This window comes from Volvox carteri, assembly GCF_000143455.1.
Source record: "Volvox carteri f. nagariensis unplaced genomic scaffold VOLCAscaffold_37, whole genome shotgun sequence".
Classification (NCBI taxonomy): Eukaryota; Viridiplantae; Chlorophyta; class Chlorophyceae; order Chlamydomonadales; family Volvocaceae; genus Volvox; species Volvox carteri.
In genome coordinates this window covers 124,647-145,513 of record NW_003307580.1, presented here as the reverse complement: position 1 = coordinate 145,513, position 20,867 = coordinate 124,647, and the positions used below count along the sequence as shown (strand labels likewise).

At 55.6% G+C, this 20,867-nt stretch overlaps 5 protein-coding genes across 5 annotated transcripts; 3 read left to right on the top strand and 2 right to left on the bottom strand.

Annotated features, from left to right (window-relative positions):
• Positions 1-1,044: 1,044 nt before the first annotated feature.
• On the bottom strand, positions 1,045-3,644 carry VOLCADRAFT_118396 (uncharacterized protein; the record flags this gene model as incomplete). Its single annotated transcript, XM_002953537.1, has 5 exons — positions 1,045-1,401; positions 1,753-1,857; positions 2,486-2,676; positions 3,166-3,304; positions 3,486-3,644. 5 exons carry the CDS (start codon positions 3,642-3,644, stop codon positions 1,045-1,047), a joined length of 951 nt encoding a protein of 316 aa, XP_002953583.1.
• A 1,237-nt stretch (positions 3,645-4,881) lies between these two features.
• Positions 4,882-6,447, top strand: VOLCADRAFT_121183 (prolyl 4-hydroxylase; the record flags this gene model as incomplete). Its single annotated transcript, XM_002953619.1, has 4 exons — positions 4,882-5,021; positions 5,133-5,188; positions 5,472-5,780; positions 6,136-6,447. Coding segments are annotated over exons 1-4 (735 nt in total), but the record flags the coding sequence as incomplete, so codon positions are not given.
• A 445-nt stretch (positions 6,448-6,892) lies between these two features.
• VOLCADRAFT_106018 (prolyl 4-hydroxylase alpha subunit-like protein) lies at positions 6,893-10,818 on the top strand (the record flags this gene model as incomplete). Its single annotated transcript, XM_002953618.1, has 5 exons — positions 6,893-7,208; positions 9,101-9,165; positions 9,280-9,588; positions 9,903-10,250; positions 10,477-10,818. Exons 1-5 carry the CDS (start codon positions 7,178-7,180, stop codon positions 10,816-10,818), a joined length of 1,095 nt encoding a protein of 364 aa, XP_002953664.1. The 5' UTR covers positions 6,893-7,177.
• VOLCADRAFT_106017 (uncharacterized protein) lies at positions 10,798-16,542 on the bottom strand (the record flags this gene model as incomplete). Its single annotated transcript, XM_002953536.1, has 7 exons — positions 10,798-12,473; positions 13,094-13,191; positions 13,655-13,734; positions 13,881-13,998; positions 14,673-14,983; positions 15,480-15,537; positions 16,153-16,542. The coding sequence occupies 7 exons, from the start codon at positions 16,540-16,542 to the stop codon at positions 12,380-12,382; spliced, it is 1,149 nt and encodes a 382-aa protein (XP_002953582.1). The 3' UTR covers positions 10,798-12,379.
• A 377-nt stretch (positions 16,543-16,919) lies between these two features.
• VOLCADRAFT_106016 (uncharacterized protein) lies at positions 16,920-19,558 on the top strand. Its single transcript, XM_002953617.1, has 6 exons — positions 16,920-17,184; positions 17,312-17,423; positions 17,613-17,718; positions 17,851-17,942; positions 18,306-19,043; positions 19,465-19,558. Exons 1-6 carry the CDS (start codon positions 17,060-17,062, stop codon positions 19,546-19,548), a joined length of 1,257 nt encoding a protein of 418 aa, XP_002953663.1. The 5' UTR covers positions 16,920-17,059; the 3' UTR covers positions 19,549-19,558.
• The last annotated feature ends 1,309 nt before the right edge of the window (positions 19,559-20,867 follow it).

The following is a 20,867-nucleotide window of genomic DNA, read 5'->3' as shown; positions in this document are numbered from 1 at the left end:
TCCTACTTCCTTACACGTGCCCTAGAAAATCCAGAGCGTGAATGGCCTTGGCGTACCTGCCATGGTGTCATCCGCCACTGGAATATAGTACTCTTGCCTAGATACGGCAAAGGCCCTTCTCCCATTTAGGAAGCGTCTGGGATGCAGTCGCAGCGCCATGCTCTTTGCAAATTATTCACCGCGCACACCCGAGTGGCATTACACCCGCGGCAGCGCTTCTTGCCTATGAGAGTGAGACGCGAGGAATATCGGGATAGTTCGTGAGGAGAGGAAATGTACGTTCAATGCCCGATGGTGCCAGGCGAGGTTTGCTTGGCCTTATGTACTTGCCGAAAAGGTGTACTTCACGCTCTCTTGACATTATTTTCAAGGGTTGCATTTCTAATTGCTACGCAACCAGACTCGCGACAGTACTGAACGGCATCAAAAGTCGTCGCTATAGCGCGTGTATTTTCCCGACCATAAGCGTTCACTGCGACACTTCGGACGAGTTTGTCCCGAGAAGCCGCGGCAGGCTGAAATCTGTGCCAGAGTGCAATAACAAGTTTGTGTACCTTCGCACGTAATTACGACTACATCTAGTCTAGTCCCAGGCCACTACACATGCGGATAATTGACTCACGTGAGAACTGCTCCTGGTCATATCCCCACCACACCCTGTCACAACAATAGACCAGCAGCGCGGCGCCAACCCTCCCATAAGCCCAAAGAACCTGCACACAGAGCTTCTAGGCCTCACGGTTAAGTTAGCGCATGGGCAGCAGCAACATTGCACGCAAAGGAAAGTCACGCAGAGGGCCATTGTCCCCGGGCCTGCTGGCCGAAGCCTCCAGATTGATGCGTCTTAACGTCTCCACGTGGTTTCATCTCCCGTAACGGTGTAATACTGTCCCTATGAACTCCCCTCTGTGGCCAGACCTCCAACAACGAGCTTCCTAACCTAAGCAAACATCCCGATCACCTCCCACAGTCATTCAGCAACCCCCTTTCCATCCATATTACAAAGCTACCCTACCTCACTAGTACTCTGAACTCCCTTTTCCTTTACACAAACAGATCCACAACGGTTGCTGCAGCGAAAACCAGGAACAGAGATCCGCCCACGTATTGCAGCACCCGCTCGCTAAAATACTGCGATAGGAAGCCGCCGCCCGCCACCGCAAGGCCCGTCGCGACCCCGTGCCCCGCGACGGCGCCGGCGGTGACGCCTAGCGGTGAAGATGCCGCCGCCAGCGCAATAGTGGCCAGGAAGGACTTGTCGCCCCACTCCGCCGCGAACACGAGCGCAAAGGTGGTTAGCACCAGCCGCAGCGCATCCTCCCCACCAGCCTTCAGCCCATCCACTACCTCCTTGGCCTCCTCCTTCTCCTCAGCAGCGCTTTCGTCAGCATCCTTGGCGTCCTGCAGGATGTAGAGAACAGTTATACATAAAGCGTGGGGTATTCTGCTATTTATCCGGTCCGCTGGCATGCTATCAGCAACAACTCAGGAGACATTACGCGGATTGGGTGTGCGATATATGCACCTGCGAAATGCATGTCTGGGGAAGCACACGTGGTTTACCGGCCACCACTCCGCCACTCGATCCGCCACATGAAGGCCCTGGCCCGTGAGGCGTCGACAGCATTTGGGAGCTGCACTATCACGGAATGATTGGCTTCTTGTGCTCACACTACAAACGTTTCCGCAAACCCTCAAAACATATGTTTGCCCCCAATCTATACCTCATGCCGCGTCACACAAGGCACGCACCTGCAGCGTCTTAACTCCGAAGTATACGAGAAGCGCCACCGCCAGCAGGTCATCGTACGGAATGTTGGCGTCCCCCGGAACCAGCTCGTCAACCTGATGCAGTACCTGTAAGGGCGTGGCAGCGGCGGCCAAGGGACGCGAGGGAAAGACCGAGCCCTGAACGATAGGAGCCAGCCTTTCACAGCAGCCTTTAAACAGGTCACGTCCTGTGAATTGAGAATCTCCAAACTGCGGGCCTCGTTCCGGTCGTGGGCCCCGGCCCGGCAGCGGATTCGGTTAATCCATGGTTCCTAATGCCATACACGGCCTCAAGTTTCCAGCCTCCCCTTTTTGGGGAGATCGGGGACTGTCAACCTCTAATAACATCCGGCCTAAACACCCCAGCTCGTACAAAAGAGACGCAACAGCCCGGCACCTATTGCCAGTGGTGAATGAAAACCCCCTGGGTGTCCTTTATTCCCTCCTGATCGCGTCCGGCGTCTCTCGCTTCCCCCACCACTTCGGGTTCGCCCAAGCCCAAGCATCACGGTCGGGTCTTAGGGCAAGAACGAGAACAAGTGCCCGCACCTGTCGCAGGGTGACCGCTCAACAGTGGCCAAAGCTGGCTGGCCCCACGACCCCGGTCCCTTATTCCAGCGTTTCAGTAATCCTCAACACCCGTCCTTCCCTCGATGCATCCCTCTCTTCACGCCATTTTCCAGCAAGCACGCTTTGCGCGCCGCGCTCTGCACACCTGGCCCAGCAGCACCGAGATTACTGTCATGATCGCCAATGCGCCAAAGGTGCCCGTGAACACCAGGCTCTTGGGCTGCTTGAGCGCTAAGAGCAGCGCGAGGAAGAATGTCTTGTCGCCAATCTCCGAGAAGAAGATGAGCAGGAAGCCAGATACGAAGCCCTCGCGCAGTGGCGAGTCGCCCACAATGCCTACGATGAGGTGGATGATGATGATGAGGAGGAGGAGGAGGAGGAGGAGGAGGAAGGGGTTACCGGAGTGCTTTGAGTGGATGGGGGGGTTCAGCAGCTGCAATTCACCCCAGCCACCCAGGGTGGCATGCAGATGAGCAGATACAGCGTCTCAACGCAAGGCATGGACGGTGTGCACCCACACGCATGCATTCATGTTTGTTGAGCGCCTGGTCGTACATCCTACAGGGAGATGGGTGATGGTAAATAGGAGGATGAGGGAGAAGTGGGGCGGCAGGGGACAGAGAGAATCCAGTATTGGTATATGAGCTTGCTGCAGTAGTGTGAGGCTACGATCCTCATCATCCTTCGGGTCGCAGGCGGTAAGGCATGGGGCGGCAAGGGAGGTTCCCCTAAAGGGGATGAACTAAAGGAGGGAATGACAACCTTTGGGGGGGGGTGATGCATCACAAAATAAAAAAATCGCTGCAGATAAGCGGGAGGACCCACCCGGGATGGATAGAGCAGCGGTGTCGGCGGCTGGCGCGGCGGCCTCCGCAGGCAAGCCCAGGGCGAAGGAGGCTGCCAGGGAGAGTGCGGCGGCCGCGGCAAGAGAACCTCCCCGCAGCAGGTTGTCCAGCTGCGGCAGCTGCAGGGGGCATTGTTGAGAGGTGAGGTACGGTGGCTGAACGGAAGTCGAGGCTGGGTGAGGTGTGAGGTGGTGGTGGTACGGTGCAGGTGCGTGTGCGACAGTCCTACACCTTCTGTACGAGACTTGTTGGTTGGGCATAGGCGCGGCTCCGAAAGTCAAGAAGGTGAGATCCGTCGACCTTATGCTGTGATCCTTCAGAAATTAAGGCGGCTGGGACGTGTGACCCGTGCTGGAGCTGTCCGCGATAAACATTGTTCCGCCGCAAGTAAACCAGAGGGGGCCTAAGTCGCCCGAAAGGCCGAATGGAAGGTTTGGTATGAAAGTTTGTTGAGCTCATTATTGCAATTGTTGGCTACAATGGATGTGGGCAAGGTTCCAGGGGAGGCTTTGTGGTGATTCGCACCCCTGTGTTGTAGAGGTCTAACCCGCAGGCAACCACCGCACAAACAAATCGAGATCAGTACCGCTAAAACTGCAAATATTCCTACCGAGAAGTCTTCTCAAGCAAATCGCTCCCTTTCGGAAAAAACAAGCAAGACCTGTCGTACATTTCCCCAAATGCGCGAGATTGTGCAGTAGCTAGCGAGCATTTACCAGCACAGTTATGTAGTTCTAAAATCTAACAGCATTTCTGTCATCGTGTCAAGCCAACAGCGTTCCTGACATTATGCTTGCATTGATATATTTCATCAAGAGTAAATATCCTTGATTTCATCCCGTGGTTCCCATAAGGAAATCAGCAAGTGAATCAATGTGCTCTATGAGTAACTGGGAATGAGGCAAATTTTGCCTAGGCGTCTATGAAACACCGATAGACTGCTTTTCGACGTCCTCCAGCCTTATGGACTATATTCTGATGTTCTAGAACAAGGAATCATACGACCATTGCCCTCATAGCGGTTGATGTATGTAACGGAGGGGATTCTTATAATTGAACGGCCGGGGACGGGACATGCAGCGGAAAAGGGGCTAATTCTTTCTTGCTAAGCGCAGTCACACAGCCGCTACATACATGTTTTACGAGCCCGAGGTCCAGAGTTGGGTCGTGATCATTACCCTAGGCTAAGCGCATACCTAGGGCCCTGTCCGGCTTAACTTGTGAAGCATCATAACTTCGTCAGTCCACAGTTTTCGGACAATAATGCACGGCGCGTAAAACACACCGTCTTCACGAAAAGTTGGCGTGTAGCCAAACTGAGCGGAACTGCATGAGATTTCCAGGACCCAAATATTGCTTTGAATGCGAATGTATGGTATCTTTCCCTTGAGGTTGAAGAGTGCCGGGTTCACATGCGCAAATTTCATCGGCCTTTCGGAGAAGACCGTTGGTCACAGACTTGCAGTTGTGGCAACTGGCATGTCATCAGCGCACATCGTATATATGGCACGCTTGTTATCACATTATGATAACTCAATTGCGAGCGTAGTTTACGGACGCAGCTGCTCGGTCGGTCTGATGGTGGGCGGAGCGCAAGGCAGTGTCCCATATGTACATTCTGCTGTCCTAGCGTACCTTCGGCCGGTGCCTACAAAAAGGTGTGCACATCCAATTAATTACAACCGAATGGTTTGTAAGTTTTACGAGGTACTTTCCTTTCAAAGATACTACGTGCTTAATTGTCTTGCAGAACAGATTTGTACCGTTGACAAATTGAAATGGGCTCCCTTCTAGCGTTCACAGTGCTGCTTTTCCTGCGAGCGGTGCTAGCCTTAAGTGAGTTCAAAATTGAAGCGATAACCTTGTAACTAGCCTGCTGTTTTCAGGGCACCTGTAGTTGTCCCGCATGTCGCCGACGGGTACTTAACGCAGAACTTAAACGTGCAGGCGAAAACACGTGGGGCGGACTTCCTGAACGCCTGCTTCCAAGTGCTCTTGTCATGGTAGGTCGTTTATGTTCAAGGCATCCGCACTCGTCATCGTTGATGCACTATGTCCGCAAAGCGATAGGGCTAAACTCGGCCATTTTTATCCTTAAGATACGTGTCCCTGTGCCAACCATAGGCCCTGAATTCCTAATGGTTTGGTCGCGTGGGTTTGCTAATGCTGAGTTCCCCCGAAAGGATAAACGAGCCGGTTACCCTAGTCACGCAGAAGCCAGACTCGGTAAACCCTGTCCCACTACCTTGCACGTCTCTCTTTCTCTTCCCCTCTAATCCTGATCAGCATCATGAAGCAGACAAGCAATTCGATGAGGAGGCGACGCCTTGGGTGGAGCAGGTCGGGCTCCATCCCCGCGCCTACCTCTTCCACAACTTCCTCACCAAGGCTGAGCGCGCACACATGGTTCGGCTCGCAGCTCCAAAGCTGAAGCGCTCCACAGTCGTCGGCAACGACGGCGAGGGCGTGGTCGACGAAATCCGGACCAGCTATGGCATGTTTATTCGTCGGCTGGCAGATCCCGTCATCACACGAATTGAGAAGCGCATCTCCCTCTGGACGCACCTTCCTATTGAGCACCAGGAGGACATTCAGGTACATAACCGAGCTGTGGGTATCGGGGCGGAGACCTTTCCTTGCCAGCAAGGCGACAGTAGCCTGCGGCACAGTGGGCATGATTATGAAGGACACAGCAAAACTTAAAAAGAGCGAATCATACTCCAGGAGATCGGCGGGGAAGGAGAGCCGTGACTTCCGCACTTACCGAAAACTGGCCGGGACGAAGGTCCCTGCGCTTCCGAGCTCAGCGGGCTAGGCGCCGCATGACATGCGCTGGTTGTGGTATGGGTTGTGTGGTTTTCATGGCTGCTTCATGATCTTTTATCTAGAGGCTTTCCTTTGCCGGTGTCGTTGAAACGCCCCGCGTCCCCACGTCATGGGTCATCCTCAGGTGCTCCGATACGCGCACGGGCAGACGTATGGCGCCCACTACGACTCGGGGGACAAATCCAATGAGCCCGGGCCCAAGTGGCGCCTGGCCACCTTCCTGATGTACCTGTCCGACGTGGAGGAGGGCGGTGAGACGGCCTTCCCTCAGAACAGCGTCTGGTACGACCCCACCATCCCTGAGCGCATCGGCCCCGTCTCGGAATGTGCCAAGGGCCATGTCGCCGCGAAACCCAAGGCCGGGGACGCCGTACTGTTCTACTCGTTCTACCCCAATCTTACCATGGACCCAGCCGCCATGCACACGGGTTGCCCCGTGATCAAGGGCATCAAGTGGGCGGCCCCCGTGTGGGTGAGTGCGGTGGCAGGATGGGTTATTGGGTTGTGCTTCACTGGGGCTTTCGACGTCTCACGAACAGATAGTTTCAACCTCATTCGTGTTCTTGTTTACCAATTGACCTCCACCACCAACCCCTGTTTCCTATACTTGTCCAGATGCACGATATCCCCTTCCGTCCCGAGGAGATTGCCAATGGCGTCCAGATGATACCCGACAACGAGCCCGACGCCAGCTCCTGTACAGACCTGCATCCTCGTTGCGGCGAGTGGGCCGCTGCCGGCGAGTGTGAGAAGAACCGCGGCTTCATGTCCGGCGGCATGGACAATCTGGGTACGTGCCGTAAGAGCTGCCGTACCTGCGAGACGTGCCGCAGCGGCGACATGGAATGCATCAACCGCAACCGTGAGCGTGGCGGCTACTGGAAGCTGAACAAGAATGAGCTGGAGTGGCTGGGGGCGGGAGACATTTGGCAAGAGGACCAGTCGCCGGAGCTTTAACTGTAGCTGCAGCTTTACAAGCCGTGTGTAGCTCTTGAGGGATTTCTCTTGATCTGTTGATACGTTAAGTGTTGATGATGGTGGCCACAACGCGGCGCAACTCGAGACGGCATGGCATTGCTTGTTGGGCCCCATAATAATGCGGAGGGGATGGATTCCCCGGGGAAAGGGCCCATAAAGGTGCGACATGGCGCGATAGGTGCTTAGTCATGTACACCAGTGGGCAGCTAGACAGTAGTGGTGAGTATTGCTTCAGCAGAGAAGTGCCGATTGCGATCTGGGTCGGGGAAAATTACCGAGGAGTGGGGTGGCGTGCTGCAATGCAAGATTTTCGGACTGCTGCTTACAAGGCAGCATGCCACCCCATCAGCCGCAACAAGAGGTGGAAAGACGCGAGCAGGAGGGATACGGATACACGTGTGCTCCTCGTTACACTTTGTGCCTGTACAATTGACTTCGAGGACCCGGGTAAGTGTCAGGTCAACAGTGACAGATTTATATGCATGGCTTGTCAGCGCCAGCGTGGCGCTTTGCCGGGAATAAGCAATGCCAGTGGCATCTCTTTAATCAGCATTTGCCGCGTCTTTTTCTCAAGCCGGTTGGGTACTCTAGACTGGCTTGCTTTGCGCACTGTTGCTATTTTTCGTGACGCTGCAATGGTCCTATTGTGGCCTATGAGACAGGAAGAAGCTATATGGTTTACTGGGTTGGAGCGGGTGCAGGGCGGGTTCAGGGGTAGGTTGAGGAGCCATGAGGCAGCATACGCTCTTGTGCATTTGGATGTCATGATGCAAGTACAGATGCATGACAAATTCTTTTCCGAACATCGGGCTTAAAATTTTTTCGTTCGCGATCAACCAACCATACAGGATTGCGGTATCTCAGTGCGCAGTGCCGCTGCATTCGGTCGTACTAGCGATCATACGCCCACGCTCGCCGCTTATACTGCCTGGGAAATGTGTGAATCGATGTGATATGCACAGGCAATGAATGTAGCGGCGCAGGTTGTTTTGTTGCGGTTTGGACCAGCTTGCGATTGTTACAGTGACCCCTATCGGGTCGAGTGCAGGTTTGGAGCAGACCGTTAGCACCTCAGGAAGGAGGTAATTGACATATCGTAAACATTGTGGCCCTGTGGGTGTCCACGTTCGCTCCACATTGGAGTTTGCCCATCTTGTAGGTGGCTGATGCTTGCCTTACAAATTGTAACGGTCTATGAACACTGTATGCCTGCTAAAATACGAGGCAATCGGGCTCCGCCGCCAATACTGCAATGGCATTGAAACGTGTGGGTTTCCACGGGGGTGACTTCGGGGATGTATCAAATGGGAGACTCCGCATTAGGCAGCATCTATACCATCAGGGAGCAAGAGTGGACAAGTGGAGCCGTGGGGTTTTCCCAATGCGACCCAAAAGTTGCGCAGTGCCCTTTCCGAAGGACGTGAAAGAGGACCGAGATTCCGTGTACACTCCCATCCAAGGTCTCTCAAAAACCGGTGGAGGCCTTGAATTGGGTGTCCCTCATCATGTTAGCGGCTGCATATGGAGTCATGGACAGATTGAAAACCTGCTGTGCTATAACAGCTGGGTTACGCTGACCAAGATCTTGAAGTTCAGCCGTCCATGAAGGAGGCGGTGAGGAAGTGATGGAGATTAAGCCCTATTAGGTCATCGACACAACTGGGGAATCTAAAACATTCACCAGATCTTCGCAGTCACTATGAAGCAAGTTTCCCAGATGATCATGAAATCTGGAAGCCTGAATTTTGATGGTCACCCTTCGGCGGGCGCAAATCGTGTACCTGATTCAGTCCCATGTACCTCAGAGCGAGTTACGGTCGCCTTCTCGCAAGTGCATTTAAAGAGCCTCATGCCTATACATTGCAGTGCTATCACACTGGCAAAACCTTCTACAAATTTATTACGTTCGCATAATTGACTGCCAAATCTGCTTTCCGACATCCAATTTGCAGAGGTGTTACCCAATTAGGATGAATAGGGCACTTACATTTGCTTCTTTATTACTTATACGAGCAACATTTGGGAGTTGTAAGTAACCAGCGAAGAATTGACCGAAAGGGGAGTTAACGTTCAGTTAAGTCCTTATCACACTCATAATTTTCACTTCGCAGGTAGCCAGGATGGCTCAAGTTGGGGAGGTCTTCCAGAGCGGCTCCTGGAGAGTGCACTTGTAATGGTGAGAGCAGTTGCAAGATGCCACGACACCGGCATGTCACGCGATGCCTTGATTAGGGCCTACAAATGGCCCCACGAACTCTCAGCTATGCTCCCTCTTAATCGGTTATTGCAGCATACTGAGGCGGATAAGCAATTCGATGAGGAGGCGACGCCTTGGGTGGAGCAGGTCGGGCTACACCCCCGCGCCTACCTTTTCCACAACTTCCTCACCAAGGCTGAGCGCGCGCACATGGTTCGACTCGCAGCCCCAAAGCTGAAGCGCTCTACGGTTGTTGGCTCCAAGGGTGAGGGCGTGGTCGATAACATCCGGACTAGCTTCGGCATGTTCATTCGCCGCCTGTCAGACCCCATCATCGCACGAATTGAGAAGCGCATCTCCCTCTGGACGCACCTTCCTATTGAGCACCAGGAGGACATTCAGGTAAGCCCTTAAGCTAACGGGGTCGCTCCTATTCCCATCCCGGCGCACTACGTCGCTTTGGTCCCGTTGATTTCTATTGCCGCTTGCCAGTATTAAGCTGCTTGTGATAATATACAACAATACCTAAAGCAAGGGCACACAACATAGATTTACATAAAGTGCATCCCGTAAACATGAACACGAAGTGACATGGCACCTGACTGGAATTTCAACACATGTCCTTAATCGAAAGGCTGCATCGACTAGCATAATCCACTAGTTGCCCGACACATCACTCTATGTTGCTCTTCGCCTCCCACGCTCCCGCACCCCAGGTGCTCCGTTACGCGCACGGGCAGACGTATGGCGCCCACTACGACTCAGGCGCGTCCTCGGACCATGTCGGGCCCAAGTGGCGCCTGGCCACCTTCCTGATGTACCTGTCCGACGTGGAGGAGGGCGGTGAGACGGCCTTCCCTCAGAACAGCGTCTGGTACGACCCCACCATCCCTGAGCGCATCGGCCCCGTCTCGGAATGTGCCAAGGGCCATGTCGCCGCGAAACCCAAGGCCGGGGACGCCGTACTGTTCTACTCCTTCCTCCCCAACAACACCATGGACCCAGCCGCCATGCACACGGGTTGCCCCGTGATCAAGGGCATCAAGTGGGCGGCTCCCGTGTGGGTGAGTGCGGCGACATGACCACTGGCGCCGTAACCGGTCATCGCATTCCCACTCGCTCTTACATTCCCACTCGCTACTCGCTAGGCACACTCAAGCCTTCGGCCCCATGCACGTATGGCATACAACGGCATACAACGCCCAACCGGACTGCTCCGAAGCTCCATTGATAACTGCTCACCCGCATGCCTTTCTGCGCTATGCTCGTGCACCACAAACCGCACAACAGATGCACGACATCCCCTTCCGCCCGGAGGAGGTCCAGGGCGGCAAGCAGCTCATCATGGACCGCGACCCCGAGGCGGGCCTGTGCGTCGACGGTCACCCGCGTTGCGGCGAGTGGGCCGCTGCCGGCGAGTGTGAGAAGAACCCCATGTACATGGCGGGGGGTCCCAACAGCCTGGGTACGTGCCGTAAGAGCTGCCGTACCTGCGAGACGTGCCGCAGCGGCGACATGGAATGCATCAACCGCAACCGTGAGCGTGGCGGCTACTGGAAGCTGAACAAGGATGAGCTGGAGTGGCTGGGGGCGGGAGACATTTGGCAAGAGGACCAGTCGCCCGAGCTGTGAAGGGGAGGAGAGGAGGCGGAGAAGGGGCTGGGACGCCGACGCGGAAATAGGAGTAGATGATATTGGCAGGAGGGGGGATGTTAGGAGGCGGAGGATCGTTAACGGGAAAGGAAGTCCATGGGGAGGGAGAAGGTCTGGCATCCTTCATTCCATCACGGGAGTTAGGGGATACAGAGCGCGGTTTTGCATGGGGGCCTGGGGCTGGGGTAGGAGCACAGCTACTCAGCGCCGCGCAAGAACAACTGCTTGATGAATAAGCGCGCAGCGGCTTTTGACAATTTGCGCATCCTACGTTTCAACAGATATATCATCATGTTATATAACATGATGATGCACCGACTTGTCTAATTATACTGTGCGCGTATGACAAATTTATGAATTCCAGATGTGTTCATATTTCTTGTGGTTTGCACGGCGCGTTGTTTTTTGTTTACACTGCCGAGACCTTGTTGGATACCTGCAACGATTGTTCCAATCCCATGTCCCTGGGCTTGATAATTGAAAGCTCGTAAAGGGGTTGTTAGGGTGTTTTGTTGATTCGTTGGCTGTGGGCGGCCTATATTAGGCCCGGATGTTCGGTGCGGATACAGTATAGTTGATAGGTAGGAAAGTGGGAGCGTTTCCCACCTGTTGGTGTTGGCATCGGACTGGGTCGAAAGCAGCTGTCGACAAGTCTGGCTTCTTTTTGGAGTTCTTGGGGGTCCTGTGCGAGTGTTCCATTTCGGTTGTTGGGTTGGGCTGTCCGTGATCTTCGGGTGGGGAGAGGGCTTTTCTTTTCTTGTGCACCTGGTTGATGGCAGTGGACTGCTCTATAATGGCAGCTCCACTGCGCAGCCCTTTTTATCTGTGTCGGGCGCGATGCGCAATCGCGTGCCTCGGCAATAAAGAGAATAAGGAATGACGTTAGAGGTCAGGCTTGACAAAATGCATATGAGAATATACGGACATACGACGCCATTTTTGTGAACGACACAAGGGGCATGTCTCAATGGTTGAGGCTTTTGGTTTCGCGACTTGGAATCCTACACCCGCGCTCACGTAAACAGACATGCAGCATGATGATCTGTGAACGTAATAACAGTCGAGTAGTTCATGCTGTTGCATCATGCGCAGTTCAGTAACTTGCGAACAAATGTTTTTAGTTGTTAGTTTAGGTTACATGTTCCCGTTGAAAATGTTGGTAGATCGAAGGACCAACGATGGCCACAGGTGCAGTAGCGGCTGTAGTTGTGCGTGGCCACTTCTGGCTACCAGGCTTTTGCAAAGCTGTGAGTTGGCCACCGGGCCGCCCGAATGGTTTTGGTGACAAGACGGTTGAGGCGGGCTTACCTACTGTCAGTTGATATTCGTACGGCCATGTAGTCCTAATATTCCGCACGACGTGTAAGAATGGGCATAGGAGCATGCGAATCCGTGTGTATGTATGTAAGTATCGGAAAGGTGTGGATTTCAGTTAGGTGAGACCGCGGGTGCATATTGCATGTTGCCGCTTGTAATACTCCCGCTTGTAGAGCGGAGTGTGCTGGTTTGGGCTCGGTGCGAGTAGATGCTGAGTGCAGAACTACGGATGTCTGCGTCCACTGCGAACTGACTGGCATGTGCAGCTGCTGGGGGATGCAATGGCGGACACATCTCCATCCTGGCCTGCCATCCATCTGGGGTGGGGATGGCGGAGATGGGATTGGCGCGTGTTCAAACGCCACAACCCGTGTAAGACTCATGTATGCGAGGAAGTTCGTTGCTCGTCTCTTCAATCCGCTTTAAATATTTCCTCCAAACAAGGACGTACATCAGCTAATAGCATTCCGCCTCCTCCTCGTCCTCCTCCTCGCCCTCCTCCTCGCCCTCCTCCTCGCCCTCCTCCTCGCCCTCCTCCTCGCCCTCCTCCTCGCCCTCCTCCTCGCCCTCCTCCTCGCCCTCCTCGTTCTTCTCCCGCAGCGTTCCCTCCTCCCTGCCCACCCCGCCCCAACGCGGTGCGTCTCCACCCCGAGCCGAGACTCGTCTTATGGATCCTGCAGCCGCTGAACAGTGACCACCAGCCGCTGAATCAGACCCTGTCAAAGACGAGTTACACACCACCCGCACTAAACGTCTCCCGCTTCTGATCAAATTCGTGCGTAGTACCACACCAAAGTTGTATCACAGATGTTGTCATCATTTTAACATATTCAATTTCAACGGGGTCATCCAGAGCACCCCCGACAAAGCTCCAAACTCTAGGGAGCCCCTCCTCCCGCCGGGTCCCCCTTCCCCCTTCCCTGGACTCCTCCCTCACGGCCCAGCTACCGCCGGCCCCGTCAGGCACTTGGCCAGCAGCAGCCTAGGGGGCCGCTGCAACGCTCTGGCGTACCCCTCCGACTCGGACTGCTCCACCTGCGGTGTGTGTGTGTGTGTGTGTGTGTGTGTGTGTGTGTGTAGCGGGGTGAGGTGGGAAATGTGGGGATAGCGAGTGGGGGATAGTGAGTAGAAGGAAGTCAGGGATTAGACGGGGTGGCGGTTGCTAACTCGCTGTAGCAGCTGAATGCCGGATCGGCACCCTGCCCAGCATGGCCATAAAAGAGTCGCGGAAAGGGCGGGAGCCACAGTACAGTATCGGGTCGTGACATGGCATCTTGAACGGATTCATGGACCGTATCATGCCGTGTTTTGTGTCAACCCCTCGCATACCCCCAGTCCAGTCCAGTTCCGGCCGGCCGGACGTGGAACTGTCCCCTCAACCCGTTCCCCCTCCCCTCCTTCCTCCCCTCCTTCCTCCCCTCCCCCTCCTTCCTCCCCTCCTTCCTCCCCTCCCCCTCCTTCCTCCCCTCCTTCCTCCCCTCCTCGCCCCCGCGCTCACCTGGAACCCCAGGGCATTGCAGTACAGCGCCACTGCGGGGGTGTTGTTGGCCACCACATGCACGTACAGCCACTGCACCCCTGTGGCAAGGACCGTACAGGACCGTACAGAGTAAAAGGCAGTCCGTACGGTTTTGTACTGACATTAGCGCATTCCTGACACGGAGAGAAGAGGGTATCTAAGCAACCGGATGCACCGTTGACGGAACCCACTCACACACACTTACCTGCCCCCCTGGCAACCTCCTCCACGTGCCTTAACAGGCTACGTGCCACACCAAGTCTGCGGGCGGCTGGGGCCACACAGACATTGCTGAGGTAGGCCCGCCGGTGCCGGGGATCGAACTGGGGACGGGAATCGAGCAGGAGATGTACGAGGAACGGATACGGGAAGGGAAGGAAATGACAAGATGCATTGCGGATGAAGGATGCATGTGGTCGGGAAGCGAGGGCGATAAAATATGTGGGTGGGTAATGACAACAATGTATGAAAACGTTCAGGTGCCGAGGCGGCGAAAAGCCGGCGATGGTCCCGACAGCCGGGACATGGAGGCAGCGGGAGGGGGGAAAAAGGAGCCAAGAGAGGTCGAGAGGGACGGAACCGGTTAGGCGACCGTGCGGGTTCCTCAGGCCGGCACGGCTGTGCAGCTGGTCCTTTTCCTGTGTCTCCAGAGTCAGCTGCGCCGACAAACGCTGCAAGTACAACACGCACGTCTCTTGGCCCCAGCCTGGCTTTATTCAACCTGGGAGGGGGCCCGGTGGGGGGCCCGGGCGCCAGGAGGGCACCAGGAGGGCGCCAAGCTCCATGTGCGGCGCAGGCAAGAGCTCCGACGACGACGCAGCACTGCACTGTGAACCCCTCTTGACCTCCTCCCCCCTGCTGCCGCCCTAGCGCCAACCCGCCTCGTACAGCGGCAGGTGACTCCCGCCACCCTCAAACATCATCCTTACAAGCCCCACTGGGCCCACACATTCGTCCGACCCCCCCCATCCCTTCCCCTGCTCGCTGCAACCCCCACCTGCGGGTGCCTGCCAATCAGCTCCTCAGACGGCAGTGTGTGCCCCACATTGAGGTCCAGGGAACCCACCACCAGGCGGCGAGGCCGCGGGCTCGCACTCGCACTCGAGCCAGGCTCCGCGGGCAGTTGGGCACACGCGTCCAGACACGACCGCAGCGCCGCCAGCAGCGCCCCACTCTCCTGGTCATTGCTGCCGCAGTGCTGGCTGGCAGCAGGCAGCTCTGCGCCGTCTCCTTCGCTAGCGGTTACGGTGGTTGTTATGGTGGTTGGCGCCGTCGCTTGGCGTCCGTACCCTGGGTCTACATCGTCCACTGTGGCGATGAAGCAGGTCACGTCCAGGTCCCGAAAGGCCTCATCGCGGCCTTTAACCGGTTGAGGGAGAGGCGGCAGTAGCAGTAGCAATCGCAGTAGCCATAGCAGGATCAGGAGCAGTAGCAGTAAGAGCAACAGTAACTGTCAGCAATTGCAGCGTCGGCAGCAGTAGCAGGGCCTGGGCCGATTAGGGGTGGTGGTTTGTATGAGGTGGTGTTTCCTTGGTGCGCGATGGTGGTCTGGATAATAAGCTCGTGGCTAGCCTGTGCCCCTCCGCAAGCAGCGCGCGTGTGTCCCCCGCCTTGCATTCTTGAGCTACAAAATCCCTTTTTCCCCTCACGGTAATATTCCCCAAGTTAGCAGTCACCGCAACTTTAGATTGTACTGAACCTGTGGACGCGCTGTTCACCCCGCCGGCCACTGCAACGCAGTAACCAGCAACCGCAAACCACTACCAATCACGCTCCCAACCGCTAACGGACCCGCCATACCCACCCTCCACCTTGGCCGTCACCGACTCCCACTCCGCATTAGCCTTCATGTGGCGGTGCGACTGCCATACAGGCAAGGGGGGGCCGAGAGGCGAGGGATAAGGGACGGAGCTGGAGTCGCGTACTATGGGCTTTCAGGAAACCCCGGACAGCAGCGTGTTTCGAGGCATATGGGAAATGGGGCTATGTATTGGACCTAGGGGGGAAACAGCCGTTGGGAGCGCCCAGAAATGCAGAGCGCTCTGGAACAACGTGGAGATTGATAAAAATCCAGACTCTTGGTGGCCCCTCCCTGGACCGCGAGGCAGCTGGGGACGCCGGGACCAGCCACATGGCCACATCAGCTTCCGCAGTCACAGGATAAGGATTGCTTCAGGTTACTTAGGGTGAGTGAGGGAAGGTTACTTTGAAACGGTTATTTTGGGGTCATTAGGAAAGGGGGTGATGGTGGGAGAGGGAGCGGTCTTCCGGATGCGAGGTGTACGGCAGGCAAAGAGGTCCAGACGCTCTGACGCGGTGGGGGCATCGCGTGTGCAACTTCGTATTTTGTGCAACCGGACTAAAAAACCAAAAAACCAGCTCCGAGCTCAGCGTGTCCCCGGACGCAATGGCAAAACCACCAATGCAGCCACGTCCGAGTGATTGCCGTATGCTCTGATGCGGGATGCCGTACGCACCCTTGCTGCGTACTCGCTACGTCCGGGCGGGTATGTGTAGAAGCTGACGGCCCTGAGGAAGGCGGCGGCGCGGAGCTCCGCGGGGGTGGCGGCCTGCTGTACGGCACACACCAGCGCCGGAGCCGTCGCCGCCGGCGTTGCCGCGGCTGCGGCCGCGGCGGCGGCTGCAATGGAAACTGAGCCTTTTGCTGAGGAGTTTGCAGTCGTTGTGGGCCTTGTAAAGGGCAGCAGCGCAGCGCCATGCTGTCCCCAAGGGACTTGGAGGACAGCGTGTGAGACCCTGTGAGGTTTGTGCACTTGTTGAAGGGGAGGATGAAGCCTGGGGCTAGCGACGGGGTGAGCCGGAAAGCTCATGCCGGACGTCGTCCGGGGTCCACTTGCAAGCGACATAGCCACGTGTACAGTCGGTGAAGTAGCAGCTGCCCGTTGAAAAGTGTGTGTAAGGCAATAAGTGTAACTCGTCTATTTGACGTAAAGCGCGCCTCAGCATAGAGTTTGTAAAAGTTCCAAGGAAGGGAAAAACGATGTTTGCTACATAAATAGTGGGGCCAGCATCGAACTATGTCGCGACGCCCACCACAATTAAAGGCTGACGGCCCACTGATTGATGCGCTCAGACAATGACGTTGGCTCGTTCTCACAATTGCAATTGTGCTAAAGCCTACAAATCCGGGATAGGTTGAATCCGTTGTGGTTTCACTTGCTCCAAACCGAACTATCCCATGTTCCCATCGCAAAGGCAGCTTGGTGGCATCCGTGTGTGTAAGGTAGGTGCGTTGATTCATCCTTTTCAAGTCCAGGTTGCTGATAGACCTTACTGTGCTCCACCTTTACAAATAAACCTTTCCAGATTCATCATGCTAAGACGTAAAATCGCATCGCATTGATCTCTACCGTGACTGTAAAAATGAGTAGTCTTGCCGGTCAAGCAAAGAGCAAACGCAAGCGTTCAGGAGCCGACAAAGATGGAGCGCCGCCGCAGGATAACCCGCAAGTGCGATTTAAGATAGACGAACGACCTTCGAAGCGCAGGTAGGCATCACCGGCTTATTGCGGCTGGCGGCGCTTCCGTGAGCAGACTTGAAGGTTGAGAGGCGCAGCCTTAGTAATGACATCAAGCTTCAAACTCCACCCAAACCTACATTTATTTCCCTCGTAGGTTTGTCGTGCCGGACGGTTTCGTCCCGGTTGACAAACGATGTGTTGTGGATCCCGCCGAGGTGGCAGCTGGGCGTCAGGAGCTTTGGTTAATTCAACTGCCTAATCCGGCGGTGAGGAAGGAAAAGAACTGGGGCTATCGGGGTGGCATAATTCTGATTACCTTGATAGCCTTCCGCTGCGGAACCACGGGTCTTGCCAATATTGACCCGGCGGACCAATGTCCACATAATTGACACTGCCCGATTTGCCCTGGCAATCGCCGGTGTCATGCTTGCTGCTGCGTCGTAATAAATCCTCAGGCGCTGCAAACCCTCGCAGCTGGGGGCAGCATTGAGTTCGACCTCAACGCGTTGGATAAGGGGGCGACCGGATCTGAACTGTTGGCAAACTTTAAAGGCCGAGATGGTGAGCCCCTGTCTCTGGCTCTGGTACGTCCCTGGCCTAGTAATTTTAATCCTTGGCGGGAATCTCTACCTGTCAGTGCCCGGTCGCGGTACCTTGGCTTGACCTGGAGTTCCCCGCGTACTTCCCCTCCAGGTGCACCGTACAAGATCCAGCTAGAGGCTAATGACGTGGCGCAGCAGCTTGTGGCGGTGTGCCCTCTGGACGATGACGAGGGAGCAGCGCAGGTGGGAACGGGCGGTAGGGGGCCGGGGTGCACTGCGGGGAGACACGGTGGCTAAACCGCAAGGCAACGGTGTCAATAACATTAACACCAGGTGGGTATGTGTTGCAAAATAGAGTGGCTTACTGCCTGGAACCCGACTATCAAGGGCCGGGACCGGGGGAGGTGTCGGGTTGGCACATATGGGCGTATGGGGCTGTCTGCCCGCATCTTGGCCCTTTTCAGTTATCACTTGATTCCCCGCTGCTGGGAGGCCCGGAGCTCTCCCTTTATGCAGCAACAGCCAGTGTCTTAGGGAAACATTATGGTAGAACCGAACCCCCAAAAGCTTCATGCAGCCTCACAAAACCTGTTAAACAACACGCAGGCTGTGCCCATCTCCCGCCGGCTAACGGTGCTGCGGGAGGTCGCGGCACCGGAGACCGGCTCCACAGCTGGGGAGCCTGAGGACGAGGTGAATGCGTTGGCGCGTTTGGAGGAGGCCCTAGCTGCCATGGCAGCGGCCCGGCGGGAGGCGGCAGTGCTGGCTGTGTTGGAGGGCAGGGCGCGGCCGACGGAGGAGCAGGCGGCAGCGGCAGCAGCTGCGGTACAGATGGAGGTGGACGGCCGGGGCGCGGTGGGGGCAGCAGGGGAACCGACAGCACCTGTGGCGGCGGGCGAGAAAGAACCCAAAGCGAAAGAAAGCAAGCACAAGAAAGACAAGGACAAGAAGGACAAGAAGGACAAGGAGAAGAGCAGCGTAAAGGAAGGGCACAAGCACAAGAGCAGCAAGGCTGACAAGGCGAAGACGCCGGGTGCGGCGCTGGTGCCCGCGCTGGGGCCGGCGCCGGCCAAAGCAGCGCCTGCGACGGCGCCGCCGGCGTTGCGGCCGCTAACGGAAATGGAAACGCCCGCCGCGGCGGCAGCAGCTCCTCCGGCCGCGCCCGCCGCGGTGGCAGTGACGCCCGCTGCGGCGGCAACGGCGGCGAATGGTCAGGTTCCAGCCTCTGGAGCTGCGGCTGGGGCAATAAGTACCGGCAAGCATAAGCACAAGGACAAGAAGGAGAAGCACAAGGACAAGGATAAGAAGAAGGACAAGGAGAAAAAAGATAAAAAGGAAAAGAAGGTGCGAGAGAGAGCTTTGGTTGGCGGGCCCTTATAAGCGAGGCTAAGAAGTATCCTTGCGCTTTGCTGTGGTGCAATTAGGGGGAACCGTTTGGTGGGTCCATGACTTTCTCCGGGAGTGAAGCTGTTGTAGTTTTGAGGGTTTGCCGGAACTTGTTAGCCTTGTGCATTAGGGGTTGGTTCAGGTGCGCTGTCCGTGTGCCATGCATTTCCAATGGATATGGTTTGTCGAGTAGGCTGTTAATCCTTGCGCATACTTGCGTTCACTTTCCCGTGGTTTGGACCCGGGCTTCAGATATGGCTTGATACAGGCGTGACATGCGAGTCGTCTTTGCCGCTTCAATCGTGACGCTGCAATCCAATATGCGGCTTTGTGTTTGGTTATGGTTTATGTGACGATATCGTACTTTCTCCCCGTGCAGAAGAAGGATAAGAAGGATAAGAAGGACAAGAAGGACAAAAAGGAGGACCAGGCCTCCTCAGACTCAGATAGCGACAGCGGTTAGGGGTTTAAGGATGAGCCGGCTGGGATGGCGAATCTTTCAGCGGAAGTGAGCTGGACGCATCTGATGGCACGTAATGCACCTCTGCAGCTTTAATAGCGGGGTAGCGGACCCCGCTACCGAATCTTAAGGGGGTGGGTGGGTTAGGCCAAGGCTGGGGCTGGGAATGTTTGAATGGACGCCATTCGACCCCGCACAACGTCCACGGTGGAGGGTTGAAGGTGTGCTGCTTAGTGGTGTGCTGATGCACTCGATTTGTTTGAATTCGCTGTAACCAAACGTATACTGCTTTGAACGCGAGCGTGCGGTGACGTTAATGAGTAGGTATGGATGCTGGTGTGTAGTCAATGTGGTGTTGTGAGTTTTTGATCTGCTGCTGCTGAGAGTTAATGACGCATGCAGCACTGGATGAGAAGAGATGCAATGGATGCGGAGGGGTGGCTCACAGAAACTGTTCCATAGGCAGCAGCAGTACGGTATTAAAATTGGTTTTGGCACGTTTTAGGTTAGGCAGGCAGGATAGGCACACTGATACAAAACAACCACCTTTGCGGACTTACGCGCCCGCGACGCTTTGCGGCTGTTGGTAAAGCGTGGCACTCAGGCTTGACACCTTGGTTGTTTTGTTCAGTGGTTCGGATTCCAGTACGACACCAGATCAGGATTGGCTGCGGCAAGTTTATATACAGTTTATTACGTTAGTAAATCCTCTCTTGATTTAACGAGACGAGCGAGTGATGTGTTCACAGAATGACTCTTATCACCAACAGGTTATCAGCCCCGCGTTTTAGTGTGCGGTCATCCTTTTCCCCGGTGGTGCTCTCTCTGCTGTGTGCGGACTTCCATGTGCTGAAGGAGCACGTCATCGGCGCCCTCCAGCGAGAGGGGCTTGCAAACGCGATTAGCCCCTCGCAGGCTACGCGTGACTACAAAATCCAATCCAAACGTTAAAGCGTTCTTTGCTTGCCTTTGGCTACGTACAGCGGCGGTTTGCAGAATCCTATTTATGATTTTGCTAACAAAAGAGCTTTGGGAAGGAGGTATAAACACACACGCAGGCAGACGCGGTGAGCATTCAGGCAGCATTTCCTTATGACGCAAAGCCGCAAAAGGAAGAAGTCACTTGATTGCTCCTGCTCGGAAAGGTGGAATGGAGAATTTCAAAGGCTTACAGTTCGCGCTCAGTGCATCTGTTTGCCGTTCTGACCTTGCCGCTTACAGCACGGATTCGATTGACAAACAACTGCCCATTTCCATCACACCTCTAATGCGCCGGGGAACTGAGGTACCAAAAGTAATAGAGGAACTACATGAGGAAGTGG

What these genes read in the sequence shown, in the direction of transcription:
- VOLCADRAFT_106016 (XM_002953617.1), top strand. Translation starts at nt 17,060, where the DNA reads ATGAGTAGTCTTGCCGGTCAAGCAAAGAGCAAACGCAAGCGTTCAGGA. An exon ending in GAACGACCTTCGAAGCGCAG is followed by an intron (nt 17,185 to 17,311) that starts GTAGGCATCACC and finishes TTTCCCTCGTAG; the next exon opens with GTTTGTCGTGCCGGACGGTT. An exon ending in AAGATAAAAAGGAAAAGAAG is followed by an intron (nt 19,044 to 19,464) that starts GTGCGAGAGAGA and finishes CTCCCCGTGCAG; the next exon opens with AAGAAGGATAAGAAGGATAA.